The sequence below is a fragment of the Pteropus vampyrus genome, unplaced genomic scaffold (assembly GCF_000151845.1).
Source record: "Pteropus vampyrus isolate Shadow unplaced genomic scaffold, Pvam_2.0 Scaffold30, whole genome shotgun sequence".
Classification (NCBI taxonomy): Eukaryota; Metazoa; Chordata; class Mammalia; order Chiroptera; family Pteropodidae; genus Pteropus; species Pteropus vampyrus.
The window spans coordinates 8,405,624-8,422,253 of NW_011888811.1; the positions used below are offsets into that span (position 1 = coordinate 8,405,624).

A 16,630-nucleotide genomic window follows, 5' to 3' on the forward strand; every position below is an offset into this window, starting at 1 on the left:
CTAGTTTCCAATAGTAACATTTTACAAAACTATAGTAATACTACATTGTTCTATGCAGTATTCATACAGGATATACACATTGATAAATCCACCCATCTTATTCAAATTTCTCTGGTTTTGCTTGTAGTCATCTGTGTGTATATGTGTTTTTAGTTCTGTAAAATTTTATCATATGGTCTAATATTCCTGTCACCATAGACAGGATATTGGGCGTTTCTATCACAAGCATCCATTCTATTATCCTTTTACAGTAGCCACATCTATCTTTCCTCTGTCCCTAACCCTTGGCAACCACTAATATGTTCTCTATTTTTAAAATTTTATTTCAAGAATGTTATGTAAATAGAATTGTGCAGTGTATTAGTTTGCTACAGCTGCCATAACAAAATACCACAGATGGGGTAGCTTAAAAATGGAAATATATTTTCTCACAGTTTTGGAAGCTGGAAGTCCAAGATTAAGATATCGGGAGGGCTGATTTTCTCGTAGACCTCTCTCCTTGGCTTGCAGATGGCCACCTTCTTGCTGTGTCAACACATGGTCTTTCCTCTTTGCATGTATACACACACCTTGGTGTCTCTCTTTGTCTAAATTTCCTCTTCATAGAAGGATACCAGTTAGATTGGATTAGGACCCACTCCAAAGGCCTCATTTTAACTAAATCATTTCTTTAAAGGCTTTGTCTCCAAATATATTTACATTCTGAGGTACTAGGAGTTAGGACTTCAATACAAGAATTTTGTTTGGCGGGGCGGGGTGGGGGGAGGGGGAGAAGCAGGGGAGAACATAATTCAGCCCATAATACATAGTATGAAACCTTTGAGATTGGCTATTTTCACTTGGAATAATTCTTTATAAATTCATCCATGTGTATCAACAGTTTGTTTCTTTTTATTGCTGTGTATTATTCCGTGGAATGTTGCTTAATGCCTTTTATTTCATGTACTAACCCCAGAGTTAAAGAAGCCATGTAACGACCAACTTTAGCATCAATTCCCTTACACTGAGTTACTATATATCAGCATTGAATGCTAAAATTTGTAATTAAAAAAATAATAATCATTTAAAATTAACTTGCTAAAGTGGTTCTTTTTTTGGAGGGAGGTACTTACTACTAAAATTCTCTAAATTTAAGTATTGAAAATATATTTATGTTCGAATATTTTCCCTGATTGCCTATTTGTTGTAGAATTGTTTAAAGGTACAGATTTCAACTCTTGGTGGCTTTTGTCATAATCCCATCTCCCATTTGAGCTGCTACTTTTGTTAATTTGATCTTCTACCATTAATGAATTTAGCTGCTTATGTCTGAAAATCTGCTTATGAAACAGAGATTATGCTTCATGAATCTTAGATAATATAGTTGGGATATACAAGGTCTTCTACCTGCTATGAAGGGAAGAGGGACAGCCTGAAGCATGATAGCAAGAAAATACCAATCAACAACAATACTTCCAGAGAACCCTTCATTCATATAAAATATTGGGAAAACTAAACTGAATTGATAAAATGTCTAATTTATAGACTATTTTCAAAGCAGTAAGATTTCATTTAGTTTCAAGCCTAGAATGTGACAGACTAAGATGCAGATGGGTTCTAGAAAGCAAAATTACATAAATCAGTGAAATCTATAATTCACAAGAGGCTTAAATTATATTATTATATGTCATGAGCACAAAAGTCCTTAAAATTGTTTCATCGTTAGACTGATAGAGCAGTGAACATAGAATAAATAATTTCTGTGTCTTTGTATTTAAAATAACTGTTTGTTCTGGGTCCTCTTTATGGCAATCAAGAGGCTTTGGATTATCAGCCGGACACATTCTCTAGAACCTTTTGCTGAGAATCACCAACAAAGCTACGACTACATAAGTACTGTTACTAACATTTGTTGAGTGCTCAATATGAACCAGGAACCACACTAGGCACTTTAAATAATATCAGCTTTGCAGTAACCTTATGAGTTAGGTACTACTATTATTTCCATTTGAGACTTAGAAAGGTTAAGTTAACCTGGCCAAAGTCACATCAACCGGTAAAGCTTAGGAGTCAAGATTAATGAATTTTGTGTTGACTTTTTTCCAATTTTAAATAGAGAAAGAGAAATAGTAAAAATAATAATCTTTATGGATATCTAGGTCCAGGATATAACAGAGAAGATTCTGATCCACTGAGATGAGCCAAGAAATTGAAAATATCAGTGTTAAGCCTCTGAAGTCCATGGGTAGCTGCAGACTTTTCTTCTGCCATTTTTATCCCCATCACACTGAATCTCTCACCTGGAGGGTTGAACCCAGATAGAAGGAACCATGGAAAACACTGAGAATCCATCATCCCATCTCTAGATTAAAAAGCTACACCCCTCCCCCAAATAGAAATTTGATTCTTAAAAATACACATGTACACAGCCCTAAACATGCCTACCTAGACTAATACTTATTTCGGGAGATGTAATTTAGACATCCTCATGAATAAATTGGAACGATTTATTTTAAAACCATTCTATAGCAGCACTGTCCCATTGAACATTCTACAATGATAGATATATTCTATATCTGCTCTGTCCAATATAGTAACCTCTAGCCACATGTAGCTACTGACCACTTGAAATGTGGCTATGCAGACTCAGGAACAATGGAATTTTAAATTTGACTTAATTAGTTTAAATAGTGTGTTGTTACTGTATTGGACAGTGTGATTCTAGAGAGTAAAGGTTTCATTATAACAGATATCATAAAATTCTAAATATTCTTGGTCTTCAAATTCCCTTCATCTCTTTCCCTGGGCAAGAGAATGAAGAAGTGGGCAGAGAGGGAAGGGGTGGTGGAGCCCAGTGTAAAATCATTTTCCATGTTTATCTGTCCCGAATTCAAGCTGAGCTTGTTGACAAAATTTGGGAAGGTTGAAGATTTGGCAGGCCTGTCTGTCCCCTTGCCTGCGTGAATATGTCAGCACCTCATTAATCTCGTGTTAGACTGTAAAGGCCCTTTTCCCTCCTACTATGGGCCTATTTTTTAAAAGACACTTTGGTGCCCACTTTGCATTTCACAGATTTTTAAATATTTACAAGTTGCTCTGTGGATTAATTGAAGCATATATTTTATTTAAATATATCCTATCATTTCCAAATCAGAATGAGAGAAATTATTTGGGGATAGGGAAGTTAAAAATGTATTATGTCATGAGTCTTTGAGGAACATATTAGGTGTTTTCTAGAAATTAAAGGCATGAAGAGCCTCTGTGTTATCTTTCTCCAGTTTTAATTGGTCTTTCAATGAAATGATTCTATCACACATGTGGTCTTGCTGATTTTTCTTTTGTCAAGAAAAAGACACATAGGGTGTAGCTTTTTTTTTTCCTTAACAGTTTTTATCATTTTTGTTCAATATAAGAATTAGATGGAAATGTCTTTAAACGGTACTGAATATTTTAAGCCTTAAGCCTGTGGTGCTTTGTCTTACAGGTGCATGGTGAATTGTCATGGCTTTTTTTTCTCTTAAGACAGACATCTAGCATAACCACTTTCTGTATTTCCTGACACTGAAAACAGACCGTTTGGGATTCCTTTTATAGCTTCTTCAGCTAACGACTCCAGTGACCACTCAATTGTGGTCTCGCAGTAAATCAAAATTTCTTTGAAAGACCCAGCTCTGTTATATAATTGTAGATGTCCCACGAAGTCATCTCCCTAACTAAAAAGAAAAGTGAGTTTCTATTGCCTTAAATAATATGGACTCTGTCACCACACATAATACTCTGAAAATAAAACTGTAGACCTTTTTTTTTTCCCTTCTCTTCCTCCTCCATCTCCTTTTTCTCTTAAATTAATCTACAGTTGATGAGACATACACATAAGCTTCGGGCTGTATCAGATCTGGTTAATCATAAAGAAAGAACAAAACTACTTTGCAAACTGCTCCTTTGAACTTACGGATTCTTCCCTTGAACGACTTGCCCTAGCCGGAATTTTGGGTTTCACAATGACTAAGGAGAATACTCTCAATTGTTTACTCTGCATTTTAATAAAACAGAGTTAAAAAATAAAATTGGGAGGGCTCAGGTCCTGCTGGCAGTCAAGGCAAGGGCACTGAGAAAGGACTTAAGGGGACCACATGGAAGCCCTCCCCTTCTGTCATCCCGGGGAGGCCCCAGAGTGGGATGACTACAGAGACTATGTCCTGACTTCCACATCCAGGTCTGAGAGATTCTAGGGGCTTAATGCAAGGGGCAGGACCTCAAGTGAGCAGAGAGATGGGCCTAGATCAAATCAGTCAATCAAATCAACCCAACCCCATGATTCTATCGAGAGCAGTGTGCTCGCTGCCTTTAGTTTGTTGCCATCTTTGAGGCAGTGGGAGAGGAAATCTGCCATATTTCTCCAGGATGCTTTTAGGTCAAAGCTGGGGACAGTGGAACTTTTAAGTATGGCAGGCGTTGGTGGCAATAGGAGCCCACAAAGAGGACCAGGCAGGGCTGACAATTCGCAGGTGTCAGTCAAGGCCCAGCCCATTTTCCCCTCTGCCCAACTCAGGTGGCGAAACTGCCACATTGCCCAAGACTCGAAGTCAGTGCCTCCTTTCACCAACTTGGAGAACAGACTTCCTCAGAAACAGGGGCCTGAGTATGTGCCAATCCTTGTAAACCATTTCACCTCTTCAGAGGCTAATGCCTCTCAAAACCAAGAACAATTAAAGCGAGAGTCTTCCCAAGCAACTGGGGAATTGAGCAAAATAAATCAGAAATCCTCAGCCTTGGCTCTGGAGGTTCGCCTCATTATGAGAGCAGATCTATTAGCCCTCTTGCCATTGTCTTTCATTTCTCAAGTGAGGTGATTCTAATTAAATTAATCTGCATGTCAATCTATCGGTGATCAATCAAAGAGCCCGAGGTCCCCCCTATGCTGCAGGGTGCTTGCGGCTGACAGGGGCTGATAATGGAGGAAGAAATAAACTGTCGAGCAAAGTTAATTAGTCAACATAATAGGTGGATTAAACGGGAGCTGGCTGATTGCTGTTTCCCATGTCAAAGCATGAGGTGGGAGCCGAAGCTGCAATTACAGACAATTATTATATTTGGTTGTAAGAGGTCGCATGAATAAACATATCTCTGTGGGTTTCAGTTTTAATCCTCTTCCCTATTTAATATAAGGAGAAGTGTAGGTCATTTCTTCTCATTGTTTTAGTCGAAATTCTCTGAGAAAACACCTTTGCTCATGTCCTTTCTGGCAAACCAGCTTCAGAGTCAGTTTATGAGGTGGCCAGGGTATCTGAATTGTACCTTGGACCAGTGCCACCATTTTTTTTTTTTTTTGGCTTTAAAATACAGATTGAAGACTGTTAATGAGCAGAGATTTTTGGGGGGGAGGGGGTGGTGATGGTGCAAGGGGCTTTGGTCTGATTAGCTAAACCAATGTGAGAAGAAAAAAGTACAAGAAACCCCAAAAAGATATCCAGGAGAGAACGCTACATCCCAGCTCTCACTGAACACTCTCTTTTTCATTTCTCTATCCTCTTAACCCTGACACAGTAGGGGGGGAAATATTTTAAAGATTCAAAAGATTTTTATTTGCATGATCAACTGTGATATCTGCTTCAGTGTCTAAACTGAAGGGTAATTTAGGTGAAACACAACCACCCTTGTGTAAAAAAATATGCTAATAAAGATCCTCTTGTTAAAATTATGGTTAACAGTGTACCTTCTGCTGTATAACTATAAACTGTGCAATTTTACTTAAAACTGCATCAAAAGCGTTCCATGCCAAAGACCCCCTCATCAATAGCTCCTCTTGTTAGACTTGTACAGCATAAGCACCAGTTATTATGTGAAATAGCTATGCAATTTTCTTCAGCTCCCAGCTGTTATTTATTTAACTTGAGTTTATTACCCTCCGTGCTTTTATATTAAAATGTTCATTCATTTCCCTCTTCTGTCTCCAGGTCGTGGTGTCTACGACAGTCAATGTGGATGGCCATGTCCTGGCAGTCTCTGATAACATGTTTGTCCATAATAACTCCAAGCACGGGCGGAGGGCTCGGAGGCTTGACCCCTCGGAAGGTACGCCCTCTTATCTGGAACATGGTAGGCGAATCATTTTCATTGGTTGGCATTGCTACTTTAATTGTGAATTTATTTGGTTTCTTTCTTCCGACTCCACCACATTTTCTGCCCCATTTCAAATTTCAAGAGTCTTGTTGAACAATATTGATGCTGTATATTTAAAGACAAGAAATATCTTTGAGTCCCAGACTTTCTTGTTGCACATTCTGTACCCTAGAAATGGCTGACGTATCTTTCCTTCTTCTTGAGAAACAGAGGGAAACCTGCACCACTGCTTTATTTTAAGCTTCCAATTGATTAAAAGAATAAAGAAAGGCCAAAGCAGGGAAACAAAAATCATGATGCATTTTAAGTTTACAATGACCTGGTTGTATAATAAACTCTGTCCTCCTTACAATCCTGCTGGTGTATGCTTGTGACTACATACTTAACTTCATTTGAGGATAAAATCCAGAGTCTAGGTCGGAGGCACTTTCTGAGTATGAGGCCTGAACTAAATGTTCCTCCTGTGCTCTATACCTACCCCTCCCCTCATTGCTATATGATAGAGGCTGCTTTCTGTAGGTAGACTTTGGTGGGGAGAAATCACATTTGTCTTGATTTTATGGCTAATCACTTGTGCCTTTGAGAGGACTGGAGGAAACCAGATAAAAATTTGAATAAAGAAAAGTGAATGCCACTCAAAAGAAAAAAGGCTGAATTGAGTGTATGTCTGAATGTTTCTGCGCTACATGTATATGTAATGTATTCATCTGTACGTCCATTCATCCATCCATCCATTTTTCATGCATCCATCCATCCATCCATCCATCATTCATCTGTTCATCTATCCATTACTCCATCCAAGAAACAGTGACTGAGACTACTGAGTACCAATAGTATGCTAGATTTTCTCCAATCTCCTCAAATTAAACTCTTAATTCATTTCCCCACTTCACTTTCCAGTTTGCTAGATCAGCAGGATTCTTTTTTAAACACTACCATACAGATCACCAAGTGTCTTGAGCAGTCCATGATGTAGTTCATAAGGTAGAAAAAACTCCCTTCCCCGCCAGCATCCCAGTTTAATAAACACACCACTGTCCTCATTTTTGCCTGATTTTTTTTCTCTGCTTAAGGAATACGCAAACTGTACTTTTATTAGTTAGCCAGATGTAACATTCTTAGAAGGGATTCTTCACAACATCCAGCTTTACAGTGATTTTAAGGTAAACCATCATCTTTCAAAAGGTGCTTTTTTGTGGTTTCATTAGTGCGGAGATGGATGGATATTACTTTTTGCAGGAGGCCATCTAAAACACCTGCTCATGATTATGTTCCTAGTTCCATTTCTGTTCTTAAAATTATTCTGATCCTCACTTTATAGTAATGTTGTCTTTTTAATACCTTTGAAGTCAGTTAAGGCATTGTGTGACTAGAGACATTTAGGTGAAAGGAAGAAGGAAATATAGGTACATACTCAGTGGGCACAATTTAGAGAGCACTGGCCTAAAAGCTAACATCTTCTTTTTGACTGTGACTGGTTAGTTATTGCCCTGTCCGGGGACAGACTTGACTGTCACTTTGAAATGTGCCAGTCATGGGTTCACAGTTTCAAAATGTGCTCCAAGTGAAGACCACACTCAGCCCCCGTTCCTGCTTTCGAGAAGCTGGGGAGAGAGCTCGTGACACCATGCAAGTCCTCCCTCAACAAAAGAACACAACACGAACTAACAAAAACCACCTGCTAGAAAGGGTACTCTAGTGAATGAAGGTCAGGAACATTATTGTGCATCATGAGGTGGAGGAAAGAGTCTCGAAATAAGAGTCAGGAAACCTAAATTCAGTTTTCAGTTTCATGTCTAGCCTTCGTGTGACCTTGGACAAGTCAATTTACTTTTGGAGATCCTTAGGTTCCTTCTAGGCAAAGTGAAGGTGATGATCTGTGGAGGGGGGTGGGGGGCAGGGTGAAAATGTGTGCCTTGGGTGGGGGCAGGTCACATAGGGGAAGTGGGCTGGGTGGGGACTGCGGAAGAAAGGCAAGTTCATGCTCTGCTGCTCCCAGCCCCAGGCAGTTGTCACCAAGGGGCGTAAGAGCCCAGTGGAGCCAGATGTTCCATTTTGGCCAAGAATTAAAACTTTCTTAGTTTTTAATTGTTGGTAACTAATGACAAAACTTTTAAACCTTGAAGAGAGGAGAGGGGGAAAAATGTCACTTAGGAGGAATATAGCCACAGGCCAATAGTTTGCAGTCTCTGGATTAAAATATATCTAAATTGCCTCCCAGTTCAGATATTCTCACCTCTAGATGTACGTATAAATATGTAAGTTGCAATATCATATTATTCGAAATTTTAAAGACAACATTTTATCCCTCTGTTCCAGTTTACCAGTCCACAAATGGCCATGTTATTATTGCCATATTATTCAAGAAAATGTTGGCATTTCACTATTTATTAATGATTAATCGTCATTGGAGGGGTGGGTATGTCCTACCTCCTTTAGCGAGGGGCCTCCCTCTCTCCAAAGCCTTACTTCTCTTGTCTCCAGAAGAATAAAATGGCAGATGCTTCCTTAAGGTTCTTAGTAATGACAGTAACATGGAAACATGCTTCTCTGTAGAATGAATCGACCAACCACACATAACCACCCACTCATGTAGACACTTCATTATGATAGCTACATAAATATCTACTCAGCAAAGGGTGACTGTGGACTCTTTCATTGGTGATGTGTGGGAGTGGACCTAGATGCTAATTCATGTTGATTTGGGGGGTATGATAATACTTTATCTTGCTATTGAAAAATCTTATTTGAAATTGCCCTATTTAAGACTTACAGAGCCACGCCTCACCCCTCGGCCCCACCACTCCTGCACCCCCACCTCCAACAGCTGCTGTACAGTGAGACATGCCAAATATCTTCGCCTTTTAGGTGACCTGTAGGAGCCTTCGTTTCCCCTCATTCTGGGCTTTTCACCATCTCATTTATAGGTAGCCTGAATTATTTTGAGTTACTCTGCACATCTCCATTTATATCCTGCTTGTCAGACAGTTGGAGGAAAGTTCTCTTATGTGACTCAATCCTCCTGCATTTAAGAGAGATAGAGACTATGCTTTACATCCATGCAGTCTTCCCTGTGTGACTCTCAGACTCGCAAACGTTTGTGCTCAAATAACTGTCCTGTATGTCAGGTAGGAGAACTGACAAAGGCAAATTTATTTTATAGAGTCTCGTATGGTCCAAAAAAGGTGAATCTCTGCATGCTGTAGCTTGTGGTAATTGCTCTCTCTCTCTCTCTTTTTTTTTTCTTCATTCAAAATAGTGAGATTTTCTTTGGCTAGATATTTATGGGACACTATAAGCTAGTGAGATTTCCACTTTAAGCAATAACTTTATGGAAGATGTACAGTTGGGGAGAGAGGCAGCCTCAGAACGTCACGTAACTGCTCTCGGGGTTCTAATTTTTGAAAAAGCGTAGGCTTGGGACCAAAGACACTGAATTGTCACCCCCAGTGGTAATGTACATACAACTCTGGCTGGAGTGCCCACCCTGTCTTCCCATCACTGTGTGCTGGGATCTTCAAAGGGCCTGGGGAGTGTTGATGTTCTATTGTTCTCCTGAGTTTCAGGTTGTGTTGACTTGAATTTAAGGCCAATCGTGGCATCAGTTTCTCTATTTTTTACCCCATGGCAAAATGTGGTGCCCTCACAAAGCTACAGAGCAGGGACCCTGTCAGCTTGCATGCACTAACACTTTATTATCTAATGATCTAATATGCAACAAGGCAAAGTGCCGGTGCTCATCATTCTGACATAGAATGCCGGGAGAAGTGACTAAATTACTTTATGTACCATTAGCGCTCGCAGCTATGGTGAACTCACTGGCAGCATTTATGCAAATGCCTGTGCATACACTCTAGTGGCTCTGTCAGGAAGCCATCTGACAAGCCGTTTAAATGCTCATTTTTTAGGGGACTTTTATTTTGGCGTGCATGTGTTTTTCTCCCTTCCTCCCTTCTTCTCTTCACTCTCTCTCTCTCCGTTCTAGACCCCTGGAGGACTTGCCTCCTCCCTCTCTCTCTCTCCGTTCTAGACCCCTGGAGGACTTGCCTCCTCCCTGGTCCCTGGGGAAGTGAGCGGGTCAGGGAGCTCAGCTGGCCATCAGGAGGTGCCCTGTCTGGGAGTGGGCTTAAGGCCCCAACTGGGTGTTCTTCAGCTTTAGAGTTATTTTTTATTGTTATGAATTTGTACAATCTTCATGTTTATTTGGAAAATCAGTAGAAGTATTAATCAAGAGTTTTTAGAAGATGAACATTTTTATGTTCGTGAGTTCTGACCTAAGGTCCTACTTGGTTTCTTGGCTCAAATGTAGATTTTAAACACCCCCGCTTTTTAAAAATGGAAAACAGTGGAAATTTAGCTTTCGTGGGCATCAGATACGAATGAATTAAGTTTCCCTTCGAAGCAATTATAAAGATTGAGATGTGAAGTGTAAATGTGCCAGGATCCCAAAATAAATCAAATCAAAACAAAAGTGGGCTTTGGTTAAACTAAAAATACTTTGTAGAAGAAAGAGTGGTGATAGAATCCCTGGGCCCTTCTCCTTGCTCCAATTACGGTGTTAGAGAAATAGAACCAGATTTTCCCCACCGCCAGTTAGCTCTGACCTTTCCATTGTAGTGTCCCCTTCCAGCTGTCCCTGACAATATGGTGTTATCCTTGCTCTTTAGCATTTGACCTCCTTTAATCCTTTTGCTCCAGACAGAAGCAGTTTTTGCTTCCGTTGGTTACCCCTGGGTATCCAGCCCCATTGACTCCCTGTGCCCAGCTGCACATAAATTTGTTGTTTTATGGACGTGTGGAGAAAGATAGGGAGATTACTCCTTGAGAGACAGTGTAGAGCTTCCAATAGAAGGGAGAGGCCTGCTCTTCTCCCTTCTGTGCAACGAGAGCCTCAGAAGTGGCCAGTCAGTATCGGCTGGAAGGAGGATCAGGCTGTCTGACTGGAGTGCTGGATTTTGGTCCCGACTCTGCCTTTAACTAGCTGTATGACTCTGGAAAGGTTACTTTGCTTTTGTGGTTGTAGTTTTGTATGTGATCAATGACAGCTGAGTTGGGCCACCTCTAGAACTCCTCTTAGCATGTACTATTTTTTGGTCCTCTGAACTGAAGCCACCGACACTTGCCTTCCCTGGTCTTGCACCTTCTTCAGGAGGCACGTTTGGAGGGACAGGGCTTCAGAAGAATAGATAAATTAACTGGCTATTTCTAGTAGAGCCCTTTCTTTGGCTCTCCAGCCAAGGAATACATTGTCAGCAAGGTGGATTTCAAATCATCCCTCCCTCCATTCATTCATACTAAACATGCAGTAGCATGCCAGACACTAAGCTAGGTGCAGTAGCACAGGGCAGATTCATTTCCTGTCCTCATAGACTTTGTGATGTAAATGGAGGCCAAAGATGTTAAATAGAACTTACAACTAACTCATTAGAGTTGTCCATAAGGACCATAAAAGGAGTGAGGAGGAGTGAGGTGTCAGGGAAGCCTTCTTTGAGAAAAATTACATTTATGTTAAAACCCAAGAGATAAATAAGTTTTCACCAGGCAAAGAGGATAGAAACGAATTCCCGGTCAGAGGGAACAGCATATACAAAGGCTATTGCTTATTGAGTTCAAAGTACTGAAAGACACTGGGATGGCTCCTGTTGTTCCCGGCTACCGGGAGGGTGACCCCGAGACAAGGCTGGGGTGGCTGCCAAGGGCCAGGGCACACAGGTCCACGTGGGCTGCTGGGATGGTCAGTGGCAATTGTGAAATGGTGGGGGGGACCCACTGAGCAGGGCTTTGACGAACTCAGTTTCAATTACACGAACCGCTAGTGTGCGGTGAAAGCCCAGGGCCCGATTGCTCCGAGCTTTTTATAACTTTGCCCTTCCCTGCCAGCCCTGGAAGCTTACCGGGGAGTTGGCTATGCCCTGAAGCCATCACCCCCGATCACGTCTCATTCTCTCAATAGTGCATGTGTTCAAAATAGGAAGAAACTCAAGCATTTGAGAGTTATTTTTCTAGATGGTTTTGGCATGTAGATTCACTTTTTTTCACGAGTGGCTTAGAAAGAGTTTGCCATTGACTTCTTTTTGCACTTGTGGAGACTCACTTTTTTAAAGCTTTTAGACTAGAGAGCTGCTGTTGCTGTTCGACTTATGAATTGTGTATTACTTGTCTGACCCCAATAAAATTAAAATTAGATAAGTGAAAATAAGCAAAAAAGAGATATGTACCCTCCCCAATGTCACTCTCCTCTCTCACCGTGGTCAACAGCTGAGTCACAGCTCGTGCTGCGTGAAGAGCCATGGGGGTATGGGAGGCCATCTACGATATCTCCTCATTGTCCAGAGAAGGAAACTGAGACCTAGCGAGGGGATGCAACCTGCTCATATAGCTCATTCCTGTTAAAATCCATTGTGTGCTCTCTGTATTTGTCCATGGTTTACTGGACAAGCGTGAATTTCAGGAGTTGCACATCTAAATGGTCCCTGGGTTACATAGGATGTTGGAAGGCTGGGGGTCCACCCACAATGCCTGTTTGGTTCAGGCTGACCTAGGCTGGTGGGATCTCTGGAATCTCAGGAATCACGAGAAGAACGTCTGTAAAATTGCTGCAGTGTCCTGACAGAAATGCACCTTCAAAACACAAGGGCAGAGGATGAATGACATGGTGCTTTACACTTAGACAACCAACAGCCCTTCATGTGCCTGGTTTTGGTCCAGAACTCCAGCCAGGCCCACTTTAGCAAGAGCATTTAGGTGAAGAAGGGTCAAGGTTAAGTAGAAAAATATCAGCATCATCTTTTGTTACTGAGGGTGGCACATTACATCTTATCAATTGATTTTCCTACTTGAGAAAGCAAGACAGATGCAAGAACAGAACATTAAGGTTAAGAATATCCAGATGTGTCATAAAATAGAGCACGGAGGCCCCAGATTTTCAAACATCAAATCAGGCTTTTTTCTTTGAGCAGTGGGGAAGATGTCTTTTGTCTTCCCTTGCGATAGAAAGGACACGGCAAGAAGTCAAGATAATGAACAAGGATGTAAGTCAAGAGTGATTTTCCGTGTATCCCCTGAGTAATCCATAAAGCAGGTAACGCCGGAAATCCTAACACTGGCGCCTTGGTAGCCAGCAAGCTCTCAGCATCAGGCAGATTAAAGAGTTCACGAGCCACAGGTCACTGCAAAGCAGGTGATCTCTGTTATCCTTATTTGCATGTGATACCACCAACAGCATTGCTGACAAAGGAGAAAGAGTGCCCTGACATTGCTGTCCTGCTTATTGATGATCAGGCCAGGTATTATATGTATTATCATCATCATTATCATCATTGCTGTTGTTTTTGGACTAATATCAACTAACATTGTCTGTAGCATTAATTATGTATCAGCACTATGGTAATCATTTTGCTTATATTATCTTACCAAATCTTTCAATAAATCTAATGAGCAATAATAATTATTATCCCCATATTACAGATGAGAAAATTGGGCTTTGGAGAGGGTCAGTAACTTACCCAAAGCCAGAAAACTAATCAGAATTAGGTCTGGGACTAGACTCTAGGTCTACCTAACCATGTAGCTCTGTATAATAGTAGTACTGAGAATAATGACAATAAACACTCATTGGGCCCTTATTATGCTGTACATCCCCCACTGCAAGATGAGGAAACAGAGGCTAAAGAGAGGTTAAGTAACTTGTCCGGAGATGCGCAGCAAATAAGTAGCAGATCTAGGGTTCTTACTTCAGAGTCTGTCCCCTCCGCTATTTGCTCTATCCACTGTGCTTAAATTCTTACATCTTCTATCCCACTATTCTTATTTTTTTTCTCAGTACAAAGAAGGCAATTATGCTGGTATCATAAATAGAACTTTCAAAAGTTAGCCCAGAGCATATCTTTTTTTTTATGGGCATACTGAGTATATTTACCTTATAGTTCATTTTCCTCCAATGACCTATTTTTCCCATGGCAATACCACATTCTGCTAGTCCAATAAAGAAAATGCTGATTTTATTTGATGACCGGCATGTTGTCTACAGGGCTGGCAAGATAAGAAGGAGGCTGGTAATATTTTATTTATTTGCAAGGATGTTCTAACTCATCTCTGTAGAAATCATATGTTGACCATATGGGCTCCCTGGCGTGTATGCAAAATAGAGAAAAAGGAGACCATGAGAAAACTGTGAGATTGTGAGCTAAGTGACTGTTACGATACCAACAGTATCCTTATTAAGGTACTGAAGGGTTACTAAATCCCACATTTCAAATAACATGGGAAACTGACATGGATTTGGGGAGGCTGTTTTCTTATATCAATTTCTTGACAGACCCATCAGCTCTGGGAAACTCCCAGTATTTGGTACTTTGTGTGACCTAATGAATGAGTGAGCCACACCTAACTTATTTTAATAAGCACAAAGTGTGTAGGGGATGGTGGGGGAGGAGAGTGATGTTTTCTGCTTAGTTTTGGACAGAAATGACTGACTTTCTTAAAGCGTAATTTTTTATTTTCTATTTCATTACAAAAGCATGGTAATTCCAGTTGCGTTTATTCACATAATTGTTCCAGGCCAAGGGCCTATTTCTACTTCGTTGCCACAGGACTTTTCCTCACGAGAATTTCGGAAGATTCAGATGAGGCAAATATGCAAATGAAAGCTTCTCTATACTGTTCATAAATCTTCTTCAGATGAGATATTTAGGGGCAGTGTGGCCAGGAGTGGGTTTGAAGCATTTTTGTTTGAACATTTTCAGTTATGCATGCAGAAATAAATAAGAACAGAGCACTGCCACTACCTTGCTGCATGGCCTCCAGTATGTACTTCGATCTCTTCAGGCCTCAGTTTCCTCATCTGTTAAGGAGGCGGGGAGAGGCTTGATTTAGCCCTTTCAGCCATGATGATTTGTTGTTTGAACCCTGCCGATTCTGTGAGAGGTCTCCTACCCGCTGAGGTGCTACACACATGCACACTGCTTTGGTGTGTGCATGTGTGTAGCACCTCAGGGGGTAGGAGACCTGCCATGGTGATGGTCCTTCCATAGGACAGATCCGAAGCCCGCTTCCCTTCATCGTGGGTTCCAGGAGGCCTGGAAAGCCACAAAGTGTGACATACATGGCCATTTGTGCCTTAGGTGGCTCTCATCCAACATTCTTCTCTCTGAATTCCTTCAGCTGAGTTAGTGTAGTGTTGAACCCACTCGATGGTTAGCAGAGAACTTTTAGACAGGGTTTCCCATGCAGTATATGGGATGATTCTAGGTGATAGTTGGAAAGCATTACAAAAAAATGTTTTTAATAGTTATATGTCTATCTTAATGCAAAAGGAAAAAAATCACGTAGCACTCCAAAGTCATGATCTCACAGCCGTTATTGCTTAGGGAAAGTCTGCTTTTAAAGAGAAAATAAGTCAATCTAAACAGAATAGCAACTAAATAATAAGTAAGTCATAACTTAAGTGGTACTGGGATGGAGCAAAACCAGGACCGAAGTTTGGGAAACACTGTTTTAGAGTTGTTAAGGATTGGGGGAAGTAATAATTCTTTCAAGTCACCAGGAAACAGTAGGAGCCTGGGAAACAGTTTTTTTTTTTTTTAAATCAAATATTGTTTTTTAAAGGAAAATCTTTTAGCTCAGTTTACCTTTAGAATAGACTGTATGTCCTCATAAGATTTTAAAAATCAAAACGTCTCGCAAGCTGTTAACTCTGTTTTTATATTTAAACAAGTAGTGTCTGCATGTTACAGAGGAGAAATTAATCTGGAAAGGAGGATTTGAGTCGAGGGAGAATCAGCCAGGGTCCACCCAGGCAGCACATTATGATAATATATACGGAACCAGCTGGACACTGAGCAAAGCTGACATTGTGTTGTCAGGGGCAGAATCGCCCATCAATTTCCAAGATAGGATTTGAGTTCAAATGACAGAAAGAGCAGCAACTGTGTTGAAACTGATGCATGGGGGAGGGGTGGGGCAGGCAGGAACCAGCCAGGCCTAAAGACAGGAAGTGCTGGTACCTCCGGAAGGGGGTGGCTCTGTTTTCTCATCTGGCTGCTACCCTTCCTTCTAACCTTAACATCTGTCAGCAAGACCCACCTGGGTCCTTGCATGATTAGACCCCATTGCAGGGGGAGCTTACGGGTGCTAATTTTAACCCCCAAGAGAATGGAGTGTCTGCAGCTGGATCGGGAGCCAGATTAGCCCAGGAAACCAGATTCCACAGAGCCACTGCTTATCCACTGAGGAAGCCCAATGTGGGTGGCAATTGTTAATAACCACTGGAAGAGTTCTCAACTTTTAAGCTAATTGATTTAATTCCTTAATATCTTAACAACTCTGACCATTCTTCTTTAGTTCATTTGCTAATTCATCCATTCCATCAGTCATGTATTTAACGTATGTTTATTGACTGCCTACAGTATTAGACAATAGGGATGCAGAGGCGAACAAGGCAAGGACAACTATTGATATTATGAAATATATGGTCGTGTGTGTGCATATTTATGTGTTGATATTAAACAAATAATTGCACATAGAATTA

The 16,630-nt window shown here is 40.9% G+C and overlaps 1 protein-coding gene across 1 annotated transcript in view; it reads left to right on the forward strand.

Annotated features, from left to right (window-relative positions):
• EBF1 (early B cell factor 1) overlaps positions 1 to 16,630 on the forward strand; it is a 368,250-nt gene that overhangs the window by 241,817 nt on the left and 109,803 nt on the right. The window contains exon 7 of the mRNA XM_023528620.1: positions 5,937 to 6,078. Within this exon, the coding sequence (XP_023384388.1) occupies positions 5,937 to 6,078 (142 nt within the window). The remainder of the gene's footprint in view (positions 1 to 5,936; positions 6,079 to 16,630) is intronic.